Source organism: Thermobia domestica, chromosome 16 (assembly GCF_964235325.1).
Source record: "Thermobia domestica chromosome 16, izTheDome1.hap1.1, whole genome shotgun sequence".
Classification (NCBI taxonomy): domain Eukaryota; kingdom Metazoa; phylum Arthropoda; class Insecta; order Zygentoma; family Lepismatidae; genus Thermobia; species Thermobia domestica.
The window spans coordinates 109290553-109316019 of NC_137469.1; the positions used below are offsets into that span (position 1 = coordinate 109290553).

The 25467-nt window shown below is 35.6% G+C and overlaps 1 protein-coding gene across 5 annotated transcripts in view; it reads right to left on the reverse strand.

The window, feature by feature from the left end:
• RhoGAP93B (MyTH4 and RhoGAP_KIAA1688 domain-containing protein RhoGAP93B) overlaps positions 1-25467 on the reverse strand; it is a 338924-nt gene that overhangs the window by 38543 nt on the left and 274914 nt on the right. For 3 of the 5 annotated variants that reach the window (XM_081742932.1, XM_081742929.1, XM_081742930.1), the window contains exons 6-9: positions 22301-23693; positions 15406-15648; positions 5850-6046; positions 97-372 (exon numbers count right to left, since the gene is read on the reverse strand). In XM_081742932.1, coding sequence (XP_081599058.1) covers positions 97-372; positions 5850-6046; positions 15406-15648; positions 22301-23693 — 2109 coding nt within the window. The remainder of the gene's footprint in view (positions 1-96; positions 373-5849; positions 6047-15405; positions 15649-22300; positions 23694-25467) is intronic. The other 2 variants (XM_081742933.1, XM_081742934.1) reach the window with 2 other exon arrangements.

Sequence of the window (25467 nt, forward strand, 5' to 3'; positions counted from 1 at the left end):
GTAAGAGAAGAATGTCAGCCCAAAACACACCACACAGACGCTTCTGCACTCCCATTCATACATCATGTAAAGACGCACTTAAGTTTGTTAACTAACCTGGCCCTTCTGGAGTGAACCCCCCAAAGGAGGATTTGCAACAATGTTGCCACCAGATCTGGAAGGAGCAGGGAGAGAAAGAGGACGAAGTGTGGAGCTATTAAAGGACTGACTATGGTGTAATTGGTTACGTTGTTGATGATGGTGATGGTGATGATGATGATGATTATTGTAGTGCCTAGTGTGATTATGGTGCTGATTCATTGGAATTGGAATGGGCAGGGTTTGTACAGAGTTTAAGTGATTAGTAGTCCGGTTGTGGAAACTAATATGGAGCTGAAAAGAAAAGAATTACTTAAGAAAGAAAAATAAATAAATGCTACTTTTGCTGAACGTTCATGCAATTGAAAAAAAAAAAAAAAAAGTCTGTTAGGAACTATCCAGTCGTTTCGAATATTCAGGGTACTAATCTTATAATTAAAATTTTTCACTGGCCATAATTAATAGACAGTACTAAGTAGGATTATGTACTCTACACGTAATTATTACATTCGTAATGACTGCTCGAGATCAGCAAACTGAAATTTTGCCTCAAATTTGAACAACATGTTTGGAAATATATCAAGGTGGATGTTTGTGGACGAAAATGCATAAACACGGTTAAAATTAAACAGCAGATTAATAATTAATAATAATAATACTCAAATTTAGTAAATGATCTATAGAATTTATGGATTATCATTTCTGAGATTTTAGTGTAATACTTTATTCATGACACGTATGGAAACAAACTTTGAGCGCAAGAAAAAAAATCTTGCTTGAAACTACCAAAGTATGCTTATCTACAGTTCAAAACCCAAACTGAGGTTGAGATAAATATCTTGTTCTTCAAGTGCGGATACATCCGCACATGAATATAGCATGCCCCAAAAATTTAATCTTTCATTGTCTTCAATAAGAGTGAATACTGAAACTGCAACAAATATAATCACAAACTCTTTTCCACAATCCCTTTTAATTTTTTTCTGTTGAGCGACCGTCAACTTATGAAAGAATCTGGTATCCTTGCCTTCAGCGGGAGACAAATTTGGAAAGAAAAGATTACAGAAAACGATGCGAAGGAGCTGATGACAAATTTAGGTTAAAAAAAAAATCGTAAGCATTCTGGTAAGCAAAAGAAAATCCAGTAAGCATGTACAGAGAAGAACCCGTCCTGTCGCTAATAGCTCAACTAGAAAAACAACAGTGCAGCAGTAAGTAAATTGGGGCTTAAATCCCTGGAAATTTAGAGGCCAGATTTTTTTGTTATTTCAAGATTTATTTATTTTTGAGAGACAAAGATTCTTCTGCGCAGCCGAGGAGTTTGACTACCATGGGAGCAGAAGTTTTCGATGATGATACAGTTATAAGGCAATTGGGGCACTACATATATTAAGCAAAGGACTGTGGGTTAAAAAATCAGAAATAACGACGTTGACAAACAACTACGTCTCACGCAGCTGAAAATGTATAATCTATTCATGCGGAAAAGGCTATATGGGCTGTAAAAAGCCACGGCTTAGTACTTTACCTTGAAAATTAGGTGAATGAAAAGTTATTTGAGAGAATTGTCCTATTTACGTGTTTTTCCCCTTTTTCTTTTCTCTTTTTCAACTGGATAATTCCCGGACAAACCTTGCATTGTATTTAACTTTTAAAAAATTAAAATAATAAAGTACTAATTCTCAATAATAAAGCAAACATGCAGTAAAAGATACGAAATTACAACTGAAGTTACAGCTTGTTCACTTTCGACATTTTGTCATAGCACAAGCTTTTCGTGCACTAAACTTCTTAAAATAATAAATATAGTAAAACAATTAAAAAAAAGAGCTACATTTATCTGTCAACACAACTTTTAAAAAAGAGAAAACTAAAATTAGAATGCAAACATAACGACAGAAGAAGCCAATAAATGCTAACGCTTGCCCAAGTTTGTCACTTTTTTTTCTTCACAAGAATTGAATAAAAGATAACAGTACAATGTCAAAAGAACTTCTTCTGAAACTGTAACGACTTTTCAATACGGTTAACGAAACCTAAATCTCTTTCGCTAATGCTAAATGTTCAAGAATTAATGGTAAGTTGATGAGGAACGACATAGTTGATAAATTTATCAAAGTAATATTACGGATATGGGTAACAGTTACAGAAAATATATATATGAAACTGATTCAATAGTAGTCCTAAGATACAGCATTCACATGAATGAATACGTGAGTAAAGAGAACCGTGAACTAAGTTTTGACAGTCATTATTAAGTCTGAAATAGAGTATGTATTTGGAGAAAAGAAATAATGTTATCTTTGTTTCTTCCTTCAAATCACAAATTTTAGGAGAAACTCTCTCTCTTTCTCTATTTTTCTCTCATGTATTGAGAAATATATGTGAGTTTCTTTGTAAAACTATTTAAAATTCTTTTTCTAAAGGGGAATGTAGTGCTTTTCCGCACCAAAATTGTCATCTCGGTGATTTTAACTCTAGATCTAATACTCCCGTTAATGTGGGAAGCTTAGAACCCAGACTAAACATAAACAAACAAAATAAGATAAGAAATAATGAACGGAATTCCAAAGAAAGTGACTGACTATCAAGCTTAGATATGTATGACTTCAGATTCGACTAGAAGGCAGCGAGTTACATCTCTAAATACAGCACAGTCGTTAGCTTGCATAAGATAAACTATAGATATTATGAGTTGTTGATTCCAACTCTTGCTCAGTCACACATTTTAATAATTTCTATTCTGGCGAAGGTTAGTAATTATTTTCGCGGTTGATAGCCTCTAACGGTTAAGATCGATATACAGGAAGAAACGAAGTACGACTAAGTAAAACTTTATCACCAACCCGAAGCTCATTTTTTCGAATTTAAAAAGACATTGGAAAAGACAGACTTAATTTCAAACTTTATTAACCAACCCTCGTATATAAAAGGAACAATCTCGAAGTTTTCTTCATCAGTTTGGTATTTCGTGCATTTGTGTTGGTAGGTCGATTTTTACGGCCATATATGGTCGAGCAATAGGGACTGATCACGTAATCGTAACATGTTTGGTGAACGTTCCTCTGTGTCTGATTTTCGGGACAATCACTTTCCACCTACGCACTTTTATAACCAAAAAAGCTAATTGGACGATAATTCTGGTCCCGACGCTAGGAGTGAAAATCTGGATTTTCCCGGTTGACCATATACAAGCTTTGGTTTGCTAAATAGAACGCTCAGTGTTTCGCACGCGCGCCTGTTTGTCACTTCGAAGAGCACCCACCAAGACGAGTGGGGTGCATTGTTCTGAAGATAATACGTAAACGCTCCCCTTGTACGGGTTGAGCTTCGCACACTGAATCGTCGCTTGCATGTGTGAGAGTCAATTTTATAGTTTATCGTCAGTGATATTTTACGCATTCGTATAAAATAATTATTCCAACAGTGTGCAGAAATCTCGCGTGAAGTGACTCGTATATACGTGTTAGCACTTTAACATTCGTTTGTGGTCTCAGTTTTTATGCGGTGGACTCTGGGTTTAAACCATTGAGCGGAAGGAAATAATTGCTTGGATGATCACTTATGCCTACCAGTGGGGAACTATATTGAGCCTTTGAGATAAATCGACGCAGCTCCAAGCTTATTCCGCCTCCAGTACAGAAACTTTCCTGTGGATTTTTTTTTTTTTAAACGTCTAGTGGATTCGACGCCAGGACCCGAGTGATATCAGCTGATCGGTCGAAGATTAATTGTGAGTAAATGAAACTTTAATTTGTTGATAAAGCCACTTAGCCACCTCTCATCGAGAGAAAATAAGTTAAAAAAAATAAATAAAATAAAATAAATAAATAAATAAATAAATAAATAAATAAAATAAAATAAATAAAAAATAAAATAAAAGGTCAATACAATCATAAAAGATATTTGTCTATTTGTTGCTATCTGTTTATTTGTAATCTCGTCTTGTCCTTTTAATTTGTGTAAATCGTATTCAGCAACATTATATTTTTTCGCACAGTTTAATTAGGTTTTGTGATTTATATCGCAGGATAATTTTCATTCGTTGATATTTGTACGTAAACTAGTCTTCTACACATATTTCTATTTTTATGGTACTTATGTTTTATCAACCGTATTTGCCCAGCTTCGGTTTCCGATAAAATATAAGTGCGGATGGAATTGTGATTTGCCGTAGTAAGGCTGGGATGAATGCAAATGAATTACGTGACAGAGAGAGAGAGAGAGAGAGAGTTATGCTTAGATTTATAAAATTTTAACAACGGCAAAGGCACGATTACAACTTCTTGAGATAAACGTCAACTTTTGAAGTTCCTAGATTGCGCACTGTTCCCAAATATAGGACCAAGTTCAAAACAAATCGAAAATTTTACTGGGACTATTTTTATTTTCTTTAATTTCACAAGCTACTTTTATCCTCTTTTCTTTTTGAAAGACACACTATCAGGACTGTCGTTCAAACCAGGATAGGATTACTAATTTGCAGATTAATATAAATTAAGAAACACAAGTTGTTTTACGGTAAACCAGTGAAACCCAATAGTTGTTCGTTAACAATGCATTTTTCTTAGTTAAAACTAAATACCAGCACAGTGAGAAACTAAAATTAGTATTTTAATTTTTTTCTTTTTAAATCTTGATGCTTTCTCGCTTGTTATTGTACTGAGTTCAACATTCTTCAACAATTTGTTGAGTCCCATCGAAAATGCTTATGATTCTATTGTTAATAATATTAATAGCGACTGACATACAACTGAAAACAAAACTGCAGAAAAGAGAAAAGTTTTCTTCAAATTGATGGTCTGGTCTTTTATTTAGTAAACCATGATAATTTTGATTTATTTCTGGAATTGTCTTGAAATGTATTCTCCAAATCACTGTCTATTTTAACAGCTTGAATATTTACTATACAGTAGTTGTGCTTTCCATAACAATGAAGTCCTTTTTTCTTTCGTAAGAAATTTCAATAAATACTATATATTTCTAAGCATTTGGATACGGAACGATCATTCTAGATATTATTTATATCTGATAAATTTAAGTTGCTCATTTCTTAATGAGGGAATAATCAAGTACCTCTCTCAAGTCTGAAGATGTGGTTTGATTCTTTTTCTCCAGAAATATCATATATCTAGAAACTGTCTGTAGAAATTCTAACTACCTCACAAAATTTGCAAGTTCATGGTGACAGAAAGACAAATCGACCTGGATCCTATGTGGCAACTCAATCCCATCAAGAGTGATATTATCCGTTTTTCTACACCATTTCCCGATCTTCTAGAACTACATGATCATCACTTTCTCACCGGCTTCCCAATTAGAAGTCTATATCCCGCGCATATTTTCAATGTGATCGATAGTTACCGTATTACGATATCATCTACATGAGTTAGAGAACGGATCTGACTGTAAAGTCCCAAATTGCCACGTTATATTTACTTCCACGAATAAAGCCTTTGAGTCAAAAGAACTTCTTCGTGGCTAAATGGTTAGCATATGTGCCTTCGGTGTGGAAGACCCGGGTTCGATTTCCGGCAGAGCTAATGTGGTTCGGGTCCTATTTAGCTGTTAGTCCACGTCTCTTATAGCCTTGATTCTGAAAGATATATTGAACTCCAATTCACCCAACCAGCATATGAGTCAAAGAAACACTTTACTTCCCTCTAGCACTATAATATATATTTTTAAAAGTTGATTTGTAAACATGAAAATACGTAACTGAAATATTAAATCTGTGAAATACAATAATAATAAAATGAACTTATGATTACCTCTGACTTTTCTACAATTGGAGAATACAATTGTGGTGGCGGTGGTGCCTCTTTCTTCCTCTTCAAAGAAGCATGCTGCGTCTCAATAGGCAAAGAGTTTGGCACAGGAACACCCCTACCCATCTGACTGCTGGCTATATTTGAGTTGTAATAGACACCCGTATCTCCATCTACGAAGTCTTGGTCATTACGAGTTTCTGAAACAGTAAAGCAATCGTGATTGATTTCCTATAATTTTCACCTTATTTTTATTTATTTATTTTTTGTAATGAACATTAATTACACTTATAAATATTGTACGTGTTCTAATAAATCATTTTAAGCATACCTAGCGATCGTTACAACCAATCAACTTACATTCTCAATTGAAACATTACTTACAAAACCAACCATAATAAACTATTCTTATTTTTTTCCAGAAGAGTGAGTGTTTGAACAATTAAAAAGTTCTTAAGTATGCATGGTTCGGGTTCGATTCCCGGTGATCATAAAATCTTCGGTAGTGACCCAGTATCATGTGGCAGTTAGGGTGTTACTTAATTTGAGAAGCAGTAAACTCCAGTCTATTGGGAGTTACCTGTTTTAAAAAGCAGCAAATTCTAGTCTCTAAGGAGCTACTTGAAATAAGAAGCAGTAAACTCCAGCAGCTATAAACGAGCTACTTGATTTCAGAATATTCTGGTATATGGGGAATTACTTGATTTAAGAAGGAGTAAACTCCATTTATAGAAAGTTACTTGATTTGAGAAGGAGTAAACTCCAATTTATAGCGAGCTACTTGATTTCAGAGTATTCTGGTATATGGGGAATTACTTGATTTAAGAAGGAGTAAACTCCATCTACAGAAGTTACTTGATTTGAGGAGTAAACTCCAATTTATAGCGAGCTACTTGATTTCAGAATATTCTGGTATATGGGAAATTACTTGATTTAAGAAGGGTAAATTCCATCTATAGAAACTTACTTGATTTGAGAAGCAGTAAACTCCAATTTATAGCGAGCTACTTGATTTCAGAATATTCTGGTATATGGGGAATTACTTGATTTAAGAAGGAGTAAACTCCATTTATAGAAAGTTACTTGATTTGAGAAGTTGTAAACTCCAATTTATAGCGAGCTACTTGATTTCAGAGTATTCTGGTATATGGGGAATTACTTGATTTAAGAAGGAGTAAACTCCATCTACAGAAGTTACTTGATTAGAGGAGTAAACTCCAATTTATAGCGAGCTACTTGATTTCAGAATATTCTGGTATATGGGAAATTACTTGATTTAAGAAGGGTAAATTCCATCTATAGAAACTTACTTGATTTGAGAAGCAGTAAACTCCAATTTATAGCGAGCTACTTGATTTCAGAATATTCTGGTATATGGGGAATTACTTGATTTAAGAAGGAGTAAACTCCATTTATAGAAAGTTACTTGATTTGAGAAGTTGTAAACTCCAATTTATAGCGAGCTACTTGATTTCAGAGTATTCTGGTATATGGGGAATTACTTGATTTAAGAAGGAGTAAACTCCATCTACAGAAGTTACTTGATTTGAGGAGTAAACTCCAATTTATAGCGAGCTACTTGATTTAGAAACTTACTTGATTTGAGAAACAGTAAACTCCAATTTATAGCGAGCTACTTGATTTCAGAATATTCTGATATATGGGGAATTACTTGATTTTCGGAGTAAACTCCATCTATAGAAAGTTACTTGAATTGAGAAGTTGTAAACTCCAATTTATAGCGAGCTACTTGATTTGAGAGTATTCTGGTATATGGGGAATTACTTGATTTAAGAAGGAGTAAACTCCATCTATAGAAAGTTACTTAATTTGAGGAGGAGTAAATTCAAGTAAAGGAAGTCACAAATAGAGGAATAGGATGCAGACTACACCTCATCAACTAAAAGCTATCTGGTCGTCTGACCGAGGCGCTTCATCAGGAAATTATTACTGTCAAGCTTCTTCCAGACTTCTTGGATTTGCTTGTATATTTTATCATTACTATAGCTTGATATACACCCTCCATTCCAAAAGAAACCGAACTTTTCAAAACAAATAGTACCACTAGTGCCATCTGTTGTAATATTTTACCGGTAGATGGCGTAGTCCCTCATTGACAACTGGTATAAATGTCATGACATTTGGATGCACGGAACAAAGTTATTGCGTTTCAACTGTCAGTGTGTTGTGTACATCGGTCGGAAAACGAGTTTCAAACAACGAGCTGCAATTGAGTTTTGTGTTAAACTGGGTAAAACTTTTAGTGAAACGCACCAAATGCTACAAACTGCATATGGTGATTAGTGTCTATCCCGTACGCAAGTTTACGAGTGGTTCAGGCGATTCAAATCGGGTAGAGAGACGCTGGATGGTGACGAAAGATCAGGCCGTCCCAGAACCGGATTATCGGAAGAAAACATCGAAAAAGTGCGTGAATTCATCAAACATAACAAAAAATCGTCGGTGAAAGTTATTGAAATGGAATTAGGCATTCCTCAAACAACCGCATACCGCATTTTGACCTAAGTTTTGGGCCTTAAGAAGGTTAATTCGCGGTTTGTACCACACAAACTCACCGAAGACCAAAAAGTTGATCGACTTGCGCATTGCAAAGACATCGTTAAAAGTGCTCGGCAGGATCGAAACTTCTTGAAATCGATTTTAGCTGGTGACGAGACGTGGTGTTTTGAATATGAGCCCGAAACAAAGCGGCAAAGTGCTGAATGGAGAGCGCCGGATGAAGGAACACCCAAAAAATGTCGCTTGGTGAAGTCAAAAGTTAAGGTGATGCTGATTTGTTTTTACGATTCAAAAGGAATTATCCACAAAGAATTTGTTCAGCCCAGCCAGACAGTCACTGGAGAGTTTTACTTGGGCGTCATGAAGCGTTTACTGGCAAGAATTCGTCGTATTCGGCCCGAATATCGCGAAATCGGCAGTTGGACTCTTTTGGACGATAATGCACGATCACATCGTTCGCGACTTGTAACTGAATTTTTGGTCAAAAATCACATTATTCGGTTGCATCATCCGCCCTATTCACCAGATCTCGCTCCGTGCGATTTCTATCTGTTCCCGAAACTGCATTTGGCGATGAAAGGAAAGTGGCACGCATCGATTGATGCCATTGAGAAGGCGACGACTGCCGTCCTAAAGACCATTCCAATAAAGGACATGGAGAAGTCGTTTGACAACTTGTTGGAGCGTGCAAATATGTGTATCGATGCAGAAGGGGAATACATTGATTAATAAAAATGATTTGTTCCAAAATGTACATTGCTTTTTTGTTTTTTTAAAACGTTCGGTTTCTTTTGGAATGGAGGGTGTACAGTACATCATGCCTTCTCTTTAAAGTGTATAAAAAACACTCCACATGAAAACAGTCTTTTCACTCTCCTGAAAAAAAAGCTGAGGTCATATTATGGTTGTTTACATTTTTTAGAAGAGTTTCTATCCAACTGCGCTATTCTTATATATTTATAGATAATGTGCAAAACAAAGCTTAAAAACAGCAGAATCTACAGGCTAATACAGCGAGCACAATCAAGACATAAAGATTCATTTCTACATAAATTATTATCAAAAACAGAGTACTTTCTTCTCTGCAACAGAGTGTCATATGAACTTTATTTTCTTCCTTTGACCTTAATAAAAAATAGAATATATACACTTTAATAATAACTAGCTGAAATGCCTGTTCTTCGAACGTGGAGAACAGGTTTATGGAACATATTTGAACCCCCTTCCCCCTTTAGATCCGTATTTCAATGAATGAAACTGTAATTATAAATACTCGTAAAATACTCTACTATTGGCATAAATTTTGAACTTTCTTTTCCCTCAGAATACGTCCGTTAATGAATGTGACATGATAAAATCCTCAAGTCAGGAACGCACGCAGGAATTTATTTCGGGGAGGGGGATCCAAAGCTTTTCCAGGGGAATTCAATGTGAGAATACATCATATTTTAAAAAAATGTAAAATTACTCCTAAAATTAAATTACGTTTATAAAAAAAAATAGGGATTTCGTGGGGGTAGGGGGGGTCCGGACCCCAGGACACACTTCTGCGTACTTCCCTATATGAAGTACTAACTATATTACAAGATTAATTTCAAACGGATAAGCAGTCTTCCGTGATGCGATCACAAACAACACAAACTCTAATATGGCGAAAAAAATATAGCAGCTGCATCTCCCCCCCCTCCTTAAAAGAGGAATTTTGGAAAATGCTGAGTCACGTGTCTGCTTTTCGCAATGAAAAGTTTAAATATATATTTCCATCTTCCTAGCATGAGGGGCTTATGAGATACTCTACTTTTCGCAGTAATTTTGAACCCCACACTCTTTTAGGGTACACTTTTTAATCAAAGTGGTGACTGACATCTAGCTCGAGGTACATATCAAGTATCTTCCAGAATTCATTTCAAAGTTTTCAGCCATTTTCTCGTGACGTGATCACAAATAATAGACAACACTGCTTTTAATGCTGAGGGGAGAAAAATAATAGAAAATGTCTCTTCCCTCTTGAAATTAGAATTAAAAAAAAAAAAAAAAAACGCTAGGACACATGTCCGCTCACTTTAAATGAGAAGTTTCTACGCCAAGTTTAATTTCCGTAACTTTACGGAATTTATGTGGTACTCTATTCTGGGTGCAACATTTGAATTCCTTAGTATAGTATTCAAAAAAGTTTTTCCTATTCATTGCTACCGGAACAAAAAAAATTTGTGTCCAAATCTCACGTTTCTATATATTAACAGGGTCTGAATTTTAGCCGAATTACTTTCATCTTAGCATATACGTAATAGTACATATTGCCCCCTTCCCCTTCCAGGAGCTCGTTTCGAAAATGCTGAAATGCGTTGGTCCGTGAGAACCCTGTACTATTCGTCTCAGAGACCCCGAAAGCTATGAATTTGACATTAATATCCGTCATTTTGGGCGTTACTTCCCACCTCCCAAATCCTCCATGACAAGGACGGCTAAAGTTGGAATTGAACGTCGTCGGGAATGTTACTATTCATCTCAGCGACCCCAAAATTAAGGATTCGACACTAATATCAGTCACTTTCGATTATTTTTAAATGTCACTTCTAGGGTGTCTTACCCCCATTGTACAGATTGTAAGTCATATGTATATGTCAACTTGCTTTAAGAAATGGGGTTACATACCGAATTTCACCCTCGTAACATGAAAAATTCGTGAGATATTCTATTTTTACAGAAATTTTAAATCACCTCTTCCCATTTGAAGCCGCCTCCTCTTCCCTTAGGATACAAACAAAAAGGTTCTATGTAGCCGATGGTCTCTTCGATGAAATCACGTTGAAGTATGCGAACACAATGGTATAGGTTTGTATACCGGACAAACACACACACATACAAAAACAAACATTAATTTGTATATATAAGATGCTGTAGTGTCCAGGTAACGATATAAAACCAAAACACTAACATACGAATCTGAGTTTCTGCCTTCTACTTTAACTTGATTTAAAAAAGTAAATATAAACATTAAGAAATTAGATTTTAAAAATTTAGTCACGAGAAAAAGTACAGGAGCGCTTAAATAATTGTGGTATTCTTCATGCTATTTGCTGTATTAAGTATATTCAAAATTCAAACTTTGGAATGCGAGATAAGCATGCTGAAGCTCAAGAAATGATGATTTTCAAAGTTTTAATGTTGTATAGCTATTTTCACTAGCTTTCCTTCCTTTCTCTCTCTCTCTAAAATTTATATCTGTAATGAGTAATATAAATGCTTTCGGAACAACACATAATTCTATAGGGAGCAGATAAATGGCGCGATTACACGTACAAAGTTCCTGCTATCAAAGCGTGCTGCAAGTAGGCAGCGAAAAACCGAAGCCTACTTCGCTACCAACACTGATAATCTTTAAATTGACACAGCTACAAAAACTTACTACCCCAATAGTAACCGGAACACATGATATAGATGTCCTTACTAGTTTTCATCGCCTTGACTCTTCGTTATACTTATAATATAAACTGATTGATTTTGAATCACAAATTCTTGAACAATGTAATAAGTATATAGGGTGTTTCAAAATAACACCGACAACGTTTGGGAGGTGATTCCTGACACCAAGATAAGGCAAAAAGTATAGACCAACCTGGGTGCACAAATGCTTCCTTTTGGAATTATAGGTTGCCGAAAACATGAAAAAAATGAACTTTAAAGGTCCATAGCTCCAAAACGATGGGATTTACCTTAGTCAGATTAAGACTTCACGTAGGAACTAATAAGTGCACTATCCAAAAATACATGTTTCAGAATCCTAAGGTACTCACGCAACAATTTTTACAGAGTTTGGCTACGGACTTATAGTTTGAAGTACTCACCAACTACCTCTATAAAAATTGTTGTGGAAGTACCGCAGGATTGTGAAACTTGGATACTTGGATAGGGCACATACTTGTTCCTAAGTGAAGTCTTGACCCGACAACGGTAGGCCCCTTAGTTTTGGAACTATGGACCCTTAAAGTTCATTTTTGCATGTTTCCGGCAACTTCGAAAGGAAGCACTTGTGCATCCAGGTTGGTCTATTCTTTTTGTTTTATCTTGGTGTCAGGAATTACTTCCCAAACGTTGGTGTTGTTTTGAAACTTCCTGTGTATGGTAATCATCTTACTTTGTATTTGAAAGTCGGTCTAAGTATGTCGTAATAATACACATCAGCTATAGTCCACATTATTGTACATAAAAAGATATAAAATTGACATAAACTCGAGTTGCATAAAATAACAAATAAGAGATCTGTCTGGCCTATTCTTTTACTTCTAAAATTAAACATCTTTCTTTTAAATACATATTTACAACAATCAGGCCATGAATTTCAAAAGCCAATACAAGACAAAGGCATGCACTTTTGAATAGTCATGCTTGCACAGCCATTGAACTAAATAATTTCTTTTTCCCCTCTAAAACCAAAATATATTTTTGTATATTGTTATTGTGAAATGATAAATATTATGATCAGATAAAATTCATCCTGTGGTTTGATTATATTTTTACGTGATGGTCAACAAAATCTGGTATTAATCAAAACCTATTTCACTTAAAGAACACTTGGTTATTCCTCCCAGCTTTTCATATTAATTTGGTTAAATATTTCTCACCCAAACCGACACTGTTTATCAGGAAAACAATCGGTAATTCTCATATATTATTAAAATCAGGAAAGGATCATATAAAAATGCACACGAAAACATTCCAAAAAAGGGTACTTTGTGGTAAATTGTGTGACAAAAACTTTCGTTACTTATTCATCATGCAGGGAAGAAAAATGATGTATATAAGACGCAACCTGATCACTCTGCATACAGTTCTCACCTCTCTTTTTACGTCTTCGAGAGGAAACTGACGGTATTGTGTTATAATGACGATTGTCCATGATTAACAACAAAAATTACAAGTTTCTTATGAGTTGGTTACAAAAATATCGTTGTGTCACCTCTCACGAATCAGCAATAATAAACCTGAAAATAATGTGACAATGATTCATTTACAGTGCATTAGAATAGCTATTGTAATAATTATATAGGAATTCCAGGGTCAGGACTAGGAATTAGATTTCTGGTCTTCCAGCAACTATGGCCATATTAGCCTGTCACGTATGAGGGATGAGGTCCCTCGGCGATCACTCCACCCGGGGAATTGGGGAGGAAGAAATCGGCCTGGGATCATTATGTTAGGAACAATCTTTATCTGCCCGGTGAGAGGGAGAAAATCTCAGGAAAACCTCTCAAGATGGCTGACCTGAAAAAGCTTTTACACTTCGACTGAGTGTTCCCGCCGGGAATCAAACACGGGACTGTTCGCACCAAAAGCGAAAGGGTTAGCGACTACGCTACCCGGGGCCAATATAGTAACTGCATTTTTAAATTTTGAATTAAATCTATGATTCAATCTGTGTTTAAAGAATAAAGTTCCTCCGAAGTATTTTCCCCAGAAAAACGAATAGGAAAAAGAATCGATTATATCCTTCATTTGAAGTAATATCCTTGTACATTTTGCTTATAACTCCGGAAATAAGCATAAACATACCGTCAAATGAATTCGTCTAAATAAGAACTCAACTGCACAACTAACTGGCACTGAAATAACCCACTGTAATGCTCGGTCTGGACACAAATGAAATATAATTAGCTAATAATAACCAACGTCACGAAGAAGATCGGAAATAAATCATGTAAACAGATTTACACACAAACATCTTAATGTCTTGTTTTTGCGACCTCCCCCCCCCCAAAAAAAAAGCTTAAATTCAATAAGATCTGATTAGTCAATAGACACTTCGCGGGAGTAAAAGTGAAACAATTCGTTTACGACATTATGATGATGGTTATCTTGAACAATTATGATAACTCAGAGACCCGGTTTTGGTTTCCTTCCCGGTGAGAACTTAAGTGGTTCGGATCCCACGTTAGGTTGTAGGTCCACGTCTCATGTGGTCTCGTTGAGAAGAGGAACGATAAGCTGTAATCAATCAAAATTTTAACCCAGTGGTACAGCTGACACTAAAAAGACTACAAGAATACTCAAAATTCATTGGGCCTTTGTATTTCTAGACCATGAAAGCTTCACACAGGTTCGTTTTAATAATTGCACAAAACAAAACCATCACTTTAAATACTGAATGAATGGTTTCTAAACCAATCGTGTAAAAACTAATAAAAACACATTCTTCATAAAGAATATCATGGGAAAGTTAATCTGGTTAAAAAAGAAAAAGTTTCCGCGTTTTGTAAATAAGTATAATCTTCTTGAAACTAAGTAATCGTTGTGCACAAATTGAATAAAAGAGGAACTTCTATAATGGTGATGCGGTTACATACTTATCTCTGGTTCGGTTACCAAGAGCTAACCCAGTTTTTATTAACCCTAATGGAATAATTGCGTGAATGTGAAAGTAAATAAATAAGCAATGAACGAAATAGAACGTAATTCGCATCATAAAACTGCACAGAGATTGATGAAGAGCATTTTTAAAAATATCAAGGAAGGGAAATCTCATTTGGAATTCGCCAAAGAAATTATGGCTCCAAATGTTATTAGGTTTAGATCTGTTTTAACTTCACTGCGCATTAGATGTGCCATGAATATACGCAATTTTATTGTTGTTAAGCTTTTGCAATACGTTACTGAAACTATCTAAACAAAATTATCTGGTATGATAAAAATAAATCAGAGAAATTTATCTATATAAATACTAAATAATTATGATTATTTTTACAAGAAAAGCTATATCGCATCTAATTCAATTACCATGCTACTAGCAACGCAACAATGCGCAATGCACATAAAAGCTGTTCAATTTGCAAAAGGCTTGAAATTCTTTCTCAACTACATTGAAGCTCTGTTTCGATCACGCACGCACCTTAGTTCCTAGCTACCACAAGTTGATCATGGTTTGACTCACATCTTTTGGTACTTTTAAAATCGGATCAGCAAAGAGACATTATTTTTGTCCCAAACGTGAAGAACCCGTTCGTTACTTCTGCCTCGAATAAAAACAACCAAGATAGCTAACCTGCATATTTGGGCCGAATTCTAAGTTGGTTTGGTGGTGCTAGGAACTGACTGTAACTTTCATCATCATCATCATCATCATCCAGGTAATTACTGTCATCAAGGTATTCCTGAGACGATGAATCTTGATTTGACATGCCCTCGTCGTCTGCAAACTCGTCGCTATCATCGTGGTGTCCTGTTGATTCGTCATCAGAATGCAAGGAATCTTGTTCTTCATTCAGGGGATCACCAAACCTGTAACCTGAAATAAACAAAAAATAAAAGAAAATGTGTATTAATGGTTTACGTTACTTCTATATTCTTTAGAATACCCATTTTGTAAAATACATATCGATAATAAAGAATACTTACTGCAACAACTTAAGAAACTAAACTGGCGTATGATAACAAATATTAACTTGGACTAACTTTGGTATACGTCTGTCATTTCGTGATTGCCGAAATATGGCGTTTTCTTGAAGCATGCTTTAAACCAGTGATAGTCAATTTGCAGCCCGCGAATAAAATTGAGAAATGAATGATTTATCCCTTTTTTAATTTAAACAGGAGTGTAGTTGACCATCATTATATACCTGAATTGAGACATGACTTTTATAACTGTGAAAATATTTTCTTGAACATTTTGGTTACCAACCCCGTTCTTCAAGGTATGGTCACTGGTACTGGGCCGATTTTTAGAAAAATGCAGATTTCATAGAGTTCCTTTCAAATGTTCGTAACTGTAGCCTAGTTACGAACTATAACCGAGGAGCCAGCAAGAGTAGGTCTCTGACAGCTCGCAGCGGCGTTGCAACTATTTACGTGTCGAGGCTTTTTTCGGTACTTCTATAATGGCAATTTAATTAATGGTGTAACATAGAGTGACCGTGGTTAGTAACACTAGCATCAAAGTAGGGGATGCATTTTCCCTCCACATGTGGTAAGAAACTTCAAAGACTATCTCTTGTTGGCCCTGCTATAACTGGCCTAGACATACAAAGCAAGAACCAAGATTTTAAAAATGACTTTGCCCAATGCACATTTAGTGAATCGTGGCCTCAGACCGGAGGAGTGGATAAGCTCCAAAGTACGATTTTTATTTTGTTCTGGGCCGCAGTGTGTTATAAATTGGCCTTCACTGCTTTAAGCATTTTTTAAATGGATGTTCATTTACCAGTAAACGACTTAGCTTCTTCTTTTTTTTATTTACCACCAGATTGATACTTCCCAACATGGAGTTATCATGTTATGGAATTTTCGTACACCCTGTATAATATCGTATAACAATGCCATCAGATAAAAGGTAAAAGTTGTAGTAGTGCAATATTGAGATTTATTTCTTTTGGTAATGTTAGATGGTAGGATTAGGTTAGAAAGTGTTTAGAATAGGTTAGGATTTATTTTGCATTTATTATATATATTTTGTTCATTTCTGCTTTGATTTCTTATATTTCTTAAAGATATTTAACATATTTCTCTTTATTTTCATCAGTAGAATGCCTTTCCTATCTCAAACCATCCTGAAAGCTCTCCCAGAAATTTCTTCAAAATTTTAATTTAAAAATATTATTCATAAACATTCTTAAATTTTTAGCCATCTTGATAGAAATTCGTCAAAATTACTCAATTTTAAGTTCATCATCTTCAATCTTGTCTCATATGACGTCAGTAGCACAGATTTACGAAATTATCAAGAATTGGTCACTTTTTTTTTGACGTATCTCGTAATTTGCTCAGTAGCCGATCTTCGTATTATTACGTCACATTGTTATTGTCTGGAATGGTCAGTTTCAGGAGAGCAGTAGCTAGATACTGCTCGTCGATTCTTTAAACAAATAAAGTGGTAGAAACGCTGCTATAGAACAGAGTTATACGAAATTAGTTTAAAGGTTATTCAGCTGAAAATTTTGCGATTTTACCAGCTCAGTTGGACAGAACTGAACGAACAGTGTGAAAATTTGGTGAAGTAGCTTCTTGTTGATTTCGCCAGCATGGCCAATGCTGACATGATCTGAATTTTTTGAAGTTTATGAAGAATTTTAAATGTTTTGAAAAAACGGCGAAGGTTTATCTTTACGTAAACCTGTTCAATCTCAAATAAACTTTATTCTGAGTGGTGTGAAACGTTTTCCTGGAGGACTGTAATGGTAAACTGGGAAAAATGAGGATGAATGTTTCTGGTTGATGAGCAGAAAGTCGTGAGTTGATTCATAAAGGGACAGTAGTTCAGTTTTCAAATGGTGTGATTATCCTTCGCTACTGGATAACTGTAAGTGATGTTTTGGTTTTAATTTTGAGTGAACTAAGTGTCAAGAGCTCGAAACCTGCATTGGAGATATTTATTTTAACCTTCAAAATTGATCGAGTTAGACACAGTGTCATAATGGTGTGTTTCGTAATATATATCAGTGTAAACATGTGTTCGTAATCCTTTCCGTTTCCAAAGGATCTACCTAATTACTCAGACAATATGTGACGGCTTAAGTTTATTTAGAAAAAAAAGGGGGAGATAGAATAAATTACTGATATAACGTAAGGATATATTCTATTGGCGTAATTTCTTTCAGAATGACCATCCTATATTAACAAATTCAAAGTAAGCCTAATCTCAGTTATGCAGTTTTCTTATTTTATGATTTTATTTGTTTGGCCATGTACTGTTTCGAGCCCCTAATGTAAACAAATTGGATAGGAGATAGGAATAATGTTTCCTGGCATCGAATTTATATAATATACATTTGATTTTTTTTCTACTAAGGTATTCGTATGAAAATTTTAAACCCGAAGCTGTACTTTGGCTGAAAGAAGCTGACAAATTGTTTTATTAAGAATTCGATAGGGGCAACTAATTTTCCATATCGCGTGTTTATTCATATAGGTGCAGAGACACAGTAAGTGGCAATCGCTTCATGATAGTAAACATTGGCCTTGAATGCCAACTGAAACGTCTTTACAAAGAAAAAAATAATTTTGTTTATGCGAGCTGCAGCATACAGCTATGGAATTTAGATTTGTTTTTATCGATGAAAATACTAAATACAACTGAATGAAGGCGAATATATGCAAACAAAGTAAACAGTTTAGAATATATAATATGGAAGTTGATGTGATGTGTGTGGTAAAACAAAAATAAGAATGCCATGCGTGTATGTGGAATTCTAAAATGCTTGGTCACAAGTGGTGACACGTACTTGGGTACACATTAGCAATAGGAGCGTAAAGAGAACGTACGGTTGCTCCCTATCTTATGTAAACAATCTTGTAGGAATACTATGCAGTTTCCTTGAAACAAGTAAACGCTTAGCTTGAATAAAACCTGTTTTATTTCGTATTTCAAAGAAGTAGTACAGTAGAATATAAATTTCATTTGGTTGTTATAGTACAGCTTGATCAGTATTTGCACAATAGTTCATCTTCCTATCTGTCGTGCTAACAAATCACTGAAGGGATATGACATGAAGGGAATCACTGAAGGGATACTTTTAGGGCAGGTTTTCTGAGTTCCGATTCTTTCTCCCACGACTATGGAGTGAATGAGTACATCTCTGGTTGCGAGCTATTCTTCTGTGATGGCCACATTGACTTGTAGCTGGTTAAACGCACTTTGGTCCCGAGAAAGCGAACATCTGAGAATAACAGTAGATACAATCGCAGACATCACACATACTAATTATTTAGTACTATATATATATATTTAATTAGTTACAAGATAACTTAGCTTAACTATTCGTTATTTTACAGAATCATCGCCAAATGTACGCAGAAATTATAGTACGGCATTTCCAATTAATCTTTCGTGTAAAATGACTATTGAAAGCGTGTCAACAAATTGTGTTGTGTGAAAATGAAAGAATGGAGTATATGCTTGTGGATACTATTGACAAGCCACGAGTAGTAGAAAACCAACAGAATACAATCACGTTATTCCCAAGTAGATTAGTACTGTTTATAGTATCAAGGTTCAAATCGTATGTTTGTTAGTTTTATACAACAACGATTGATGTCATGTGATGTAATGAGTTTCCATTTCGTGTTTTACGAAAATGACGCTAAGGAAGATGGAAATCTCAAAAAAGGCAATTACTAAATTAAAGATGTATACAAATATTAGTCCACGTTAATACTACTTAATGTAGATAAATACCAATCAACTTCCTTTGTAGTATTATTCCATAATCATGGTATGTTAAACTAATAGATTTCATCTTATTTTGTAGTATTACTCCCGGCTCCTGGCTATGAACTAGTACAACAAATATTTCGCACCATTTTGGTTTGAACGAGACAAAATGGTTCATCAAAGAAAAACAATAACATTTCACCTCATAGTCACAATAACGAACTTCGACTGAATATCAAAAATAGATTACATGAGACCATGCATTTAATATAACCCATATTCAAGTTAATTGATCGAAATGTAATGTTCCTTTTCAGCACCGAGGCCACATGAGACGAGACCTACGGCTTAAAGAAATTCAAACAAGTTCTGAAATTTGTATCTGAAACAAGTGACCCCTACTAAGGATCGAACTCAAGACCACACACGCAGAAGGTCGCACGTTAGACACTTCATCACGAAGGGGATATCTTAAGTTGGTAAAGGGGAATTCGCAGAATAAATTTACTCTATTACGCAAACTGTCTTTCGAACTACTATCGGGATACCGGAGAAGTATTCACGGAAACAAAATAAACCAATGTCTACTAACAAGAAACAGAAATTTTCACAGCAATAGAAACGTTCACAGACGAGAAACGCAAGACTATTCAGCTTAAGGAAGTCAAGCGAACTAGGCTGTGCGTCATCATCTCCGCGAAAGAAATACATACGAGCCATATGTACAAAAGGCCGATTAACTTTTTACGCGAGGTTGAAAACACTGATGAAGTTCAACATGCGCAGAAGTATATCCTAGCAGCCTGTGCTTGCAGAATCGTCCGAGTGGAGTTGCGTACGTGCGAATCATAGTAAGGCTACTGTAACACAATCCCGCCAAGCGTGATGTGAGATTTCCTATACGATTTTTGAACGCCAAAGAACAGAATCCATCGGGAATTGTGTGTCATTTACGGACAGACAGTAATGAGTGAAGGTGCAAGGTCAGGCAATGGTGCAAAGAGTTTCAGGAGGGACGTTCATATGTTCACGACGATGAGTGTAGTGGAAGGCCTAGTATTCAGACGGACGACCTGATGAACACGTTGACGAGAAAAAGTGCGATCCCATCGCCGGCTTACAACTGAACCCACCAAAGAGTTTCTAGAAGTGTCTGCGAAAACAGTGGATTGAATTATGACTGACTAGCTGGGTTATCACAAACTGTGTGCGACGTGGGTGCCAAAAATGCTGAAAGGGGCTACAAAGAGAAAGATGACAGCCGGACGTGATTTTTTTGGCCCGCTGGGGAGAAGATCGGGATGATCTCTTTCTTCATATAGTGACGGAAAATGAAACTTGAATATCGTACATTACTGAGGAGTTGAAGCAGCAGTCAATGTAATAGCAACACACTAATTCTCCTAAAGCGAAAAAATTCAAACGAACACCATCAGTGCGCAAAATCATGACAACTGTGTTTTAGGACCAGAAAGATACAGCAGATGCGTACTGCCAAACACTGAATAATCTGCAACATACTATTCAAAATCGGCAGAGGCGAATGCTATGCTATGGAATTCTTCTCATAAATGACTACGCTCACCATATACAGCTGCTTGTACTGTTGAGACAATTCAAAGATTTCGACGGGAAATATTCAATCATCTCCCTTACAGCCTGACCTTGCCCCCAGCGCTTTCTTTCTTTTTCTTCGCCGGAAAAACTAGCTTGCATCGAAGCGTTTCAACGTCAATGAAGTGCTCAAGACATCAGTTCTGGATTGGCTGTACTCTCACGCGATACTTTTACACAGAGGATACATGGAAGTTTGTGCCATGCTACCAGAAATGTCTGGAGGTTCATGGTGACTACGTCGAAAAATCGTCACAGGGTATGCACTTGTGCATCAATCACAACAATATTGGCCAATACTCATATGAATAGCTATGGTCAACGTTTGGTTTTACACCAATAACAGCCAATTATCAATCAATTACAATAGAGCATTTTTGGGTAAAAATAGCATTTAGTGTTTTAATAAGACCAAAAATAAAAGATCACGTCAAAATTCCTTCTTAAAGATCACACACCTATAATGTAACTAATATTTACTATTCAACATTTGTCTATCTTACTAACCAATCCTTTACATCCCGATGATGGAAGAAGGAAGAGGTCGAAAATGGGAGTTAAAACGTGAGCTAAACTGACTCGTATGGCTGGAAATATAGTACAGAAAATTTCATCCCCTATGCATTAGTAGATGGTCTTACTGTAATAATTAGAAAAATATTTAAGGCTGAGTGTATAAAACTGATATACAAGTGAGCTAATTCATAAAAGTAATTTACAGTTTAATACAAATCGTAAAATAATAATAATAATAATAATAATAATAATAATAATAATAATAATAATAATAATAATAATAATAATAATAATAATAATAATAATAATAAAATAAAAACTTGGGGAACATAGCATCCACGAACAGAGAAAATATCGCAAGATTATGTGTAAGATTTTCCAAGACGACATTTAAAGCAGAGATTATGTTATGACTAGTAACACCATAACGTAACACACATAATCATGGAATATTTTTTTCAGTAATTATTAACATGTCGGAAATTCCTCCACGAAATTTCATAGCATCTTCTACTTTCTAGGATGCAATGGTTCCCAAGTTTTAATTTTTCCCCTCTTCCTTTTTTTAACAGTTGTAAGAAGAAAGAAAAATATGGTGAGCATTTTGCTTAGATTAATTTTTAACGTATTTATAACTTATTTTACCTATAATTTTAATACTTACCGGATAATTTGGCTTGTTCAAGAATGTATTGTTGCAAAGGTAGGAGATGAGCATGCATTTCTGGATCCAGAACATATTCCAAATTACTGTACAGATGAGCATTGTCGTTGAGTTTAGCGTTTCCGTTTTTATTCACATTATTTGAAGGAGTTGTAGCGTTTCTTATGTACACACCTCGAGATCCTTCACACTTCTCACTTTCATGGTTATCTTTGGGATATAATAACTTTTGGTTCTGTGATAATTCTTTTTGTCCTCCTAACAATTTGGAAGTTCGTTCATTATCACTACTAGTCCTTCGGTGTAGAGAGCTTTCTACTGAAGCGTGGCTACCGGTAGTTGCTAGACCTGAATCTACTTGAGAATGAGGTGAGCTATCTGCCGAATTTCTTCCGCGAACTTTCCCATCAATATCATTCAATGTTGAAGTACCACTATCGTGACGAGAAGAATCTAGGGAGAAGGGAGAGAATTGAAGTTCGTGTTTGGGACTATGCGGACTTGTACTAGAATCTGAGCCAACACCAATATCACGGCACTTTTCACTTATTTTGAAATCCTTGTATTTCACTGACTTAGAGGAAGAATCTATGGATTTCTGAGATTTTCTATGCAGCAAAGGTGTACACAAACCATCCACTTCGACACTATCGTTTCCTCTCTGCTGGTAATTCACGAAATTCGCGTATTCAGGGCTCACTGTAGTATCTATAATTTTATGTCTCCTTCGTGGTTGTGGAGTTGATTCAACGGAACGCATACCCGACAATAAGTATTTTTCATGCATCGAATCATCGTCGTAATATTTGTCCCTTCGTTGCATGAAACTGTAACTACGAGATAGCACGGGCTCACGTAATCGTTCATAACCTAAATCGGAAGTCCGGTATTTTGATGCGAAGTTATACGCTTCCTCTACGTCAAAACTTCTTTGTTTTGATAAACCACTATGATGAAACGATTCAAAATTTCTGTTTGATGGTACAGAAATTCCGTACTTATCTAAACTCCTGATATTTGCATCTCTCAGTTCGGTAAATATTTTCTTTTTTATTAACGGTGTGCTAGTAGACACTGTAATGCCTAGATCTGGCGTTAACCCAGGTTCCTTGTATCTTCTATGTGTCGGTGATGAGTGATTCGATTCTTGTGGTGATTCCGCAGAACGAGGTGATATTAAGTCGCGAGGAGAGTCAAAGGAACGATGAGTTGGCAGCTCGTGAATTGGAACTTCGAAAGACCGTTGTATTCTCCCAGGGCTTTCGAGAGATCGCTGTGAACGCCGTCCAGCATCTCGGTGCGGTGACTCCAACAGACGGTAGCCAACACCTCCACTTTCCAAGGAAGTACGACTATGAGAAACTGAGCTAGAATCACTGGATCTCCCAGAGTCCTGAAAAAAATTATGCTTATCTTACTATGAACATTGTGAACACCAGCATGTTTATAAAGAATGCATATAATATCCTAATTGTATAAGTTATTACGTTATGTTGTAATATATTTTTGGTTAATAATGGTTAGTTCAATCTTGTTATTTTCATTCTTAAAAGTAAAAGTTGTTTCTAATTTACAGAGAAATTATATTAAATCAAGACACTTGAGTTTACATTCGTAACACTGAATAAACTTTCAGACATGATTACCCAACACTATCAATATTCAAAAGACATTATGATTTACCAGATTATATTTTTCTTCTCTGATTACCGTAATGCCATGAAAAATACTGGCAATAGGAAAAGCAATGGCTAAAAACTTTCCTTCCTTTTTGAAATTGTAATGTGTAATTTGATCTTCCTCGACCCTGAGTAGATACTAGCTACAAATATATAACGAACTGCCTGATATGCCCGTTCTCAGCACGGGAAGGAAAAAGTTTATGCAATATATCATATTTGAAGGTGAAGAAATGAGGAGGAGCAATTAATATCAGTGAAATATATAAATAACTTCCGCGTTGCTCCTATCAATATCACTAAAATAAATACAGAGAAATTATATTAAATCAAGACACTTGAGTTTACATTTGTAACACTGAATAAACTTTCAGACATAAACTTTTAGACAACGAAGAGTAACGCCTTTGGCGAATCCCCTGTCAATATGAGCATAGTCGAATAGCAATGCGTTCGCCATGTCCCTCTCAAAATAAGTGAAATAAATAAATATCGAAAAGCGCTGCCCCATCAGTTCCCACGTTCGTTCTTGCCTGAACTTTGCCATGAGACTTTCACCAATTAGCTTAGCAATCCCGAAAAGTACGGATTTCACACTAATATCTACTATTTTAGACATGTTATGTTTCATGCCCACCAACCTGTCATGATGATGAACACTGAAGTAGGACTTAAACGGTGTCCTGAGTGTTATTATTCATCTCAGTGACTCCGAATTTGACACTAACACCAGTCGTTTTGCACATGTTACTTTTCCACGCCCCAACCCCCACCCTTCATGACTATACGGGTTAAAGTTGGACTTGAACGACATCGTGAGTATTACTATTCATTTCCGCGACCCCGAAAAGTATGGATACAATATTACTATAAGTCATTTTTTATTATTTTTACATGTTACCCCCTTCCACTCCCTAGGGCGCCTTAGCACCACACTTTTTTTTAATTTTTTTTTTTTTATTTTAAGATTTTAAGTCGTGTGTGTATATGTCAACTTGTTTTTAGGAATGGCGTTATATACCGAGTTTTATTTTCCTAACATGAAAAGTTCACGAGATACTCTACTTTTTTAATAAATTTTAAACAATCTTTTTCCCCTTAGGATGAGAGCCAAGAAGTTCCATGGATAAGCACTTTACTTCAAAACCTAAAATGTCAATGCTTGTCTTCTCTGGCAAATGTAACAATGAACCCATAAAAGGCGTTACAAACAAGGTATTTTATTAATCTGAGACGAAATTTTGTGCTGATCTGTAGCTACATTGTGTACGCATAGCTTTATTTGAAAGCAGGATTGGCAAAAACCATGGTTTTCATTTAAAAAACAAAAACAAAAGAAAAGTTTTTTTTTTTTGTGTGTGTGTGTGTGTTTAAACCCGATTCTTTTGGTTTAAACCAGTTTTTTTTTTATTCTATGTATTTATATCACATATGGACAGAAATAAAATTGTTTTGTCTTGGTGTTATTATGCAACAACGACGTTATGC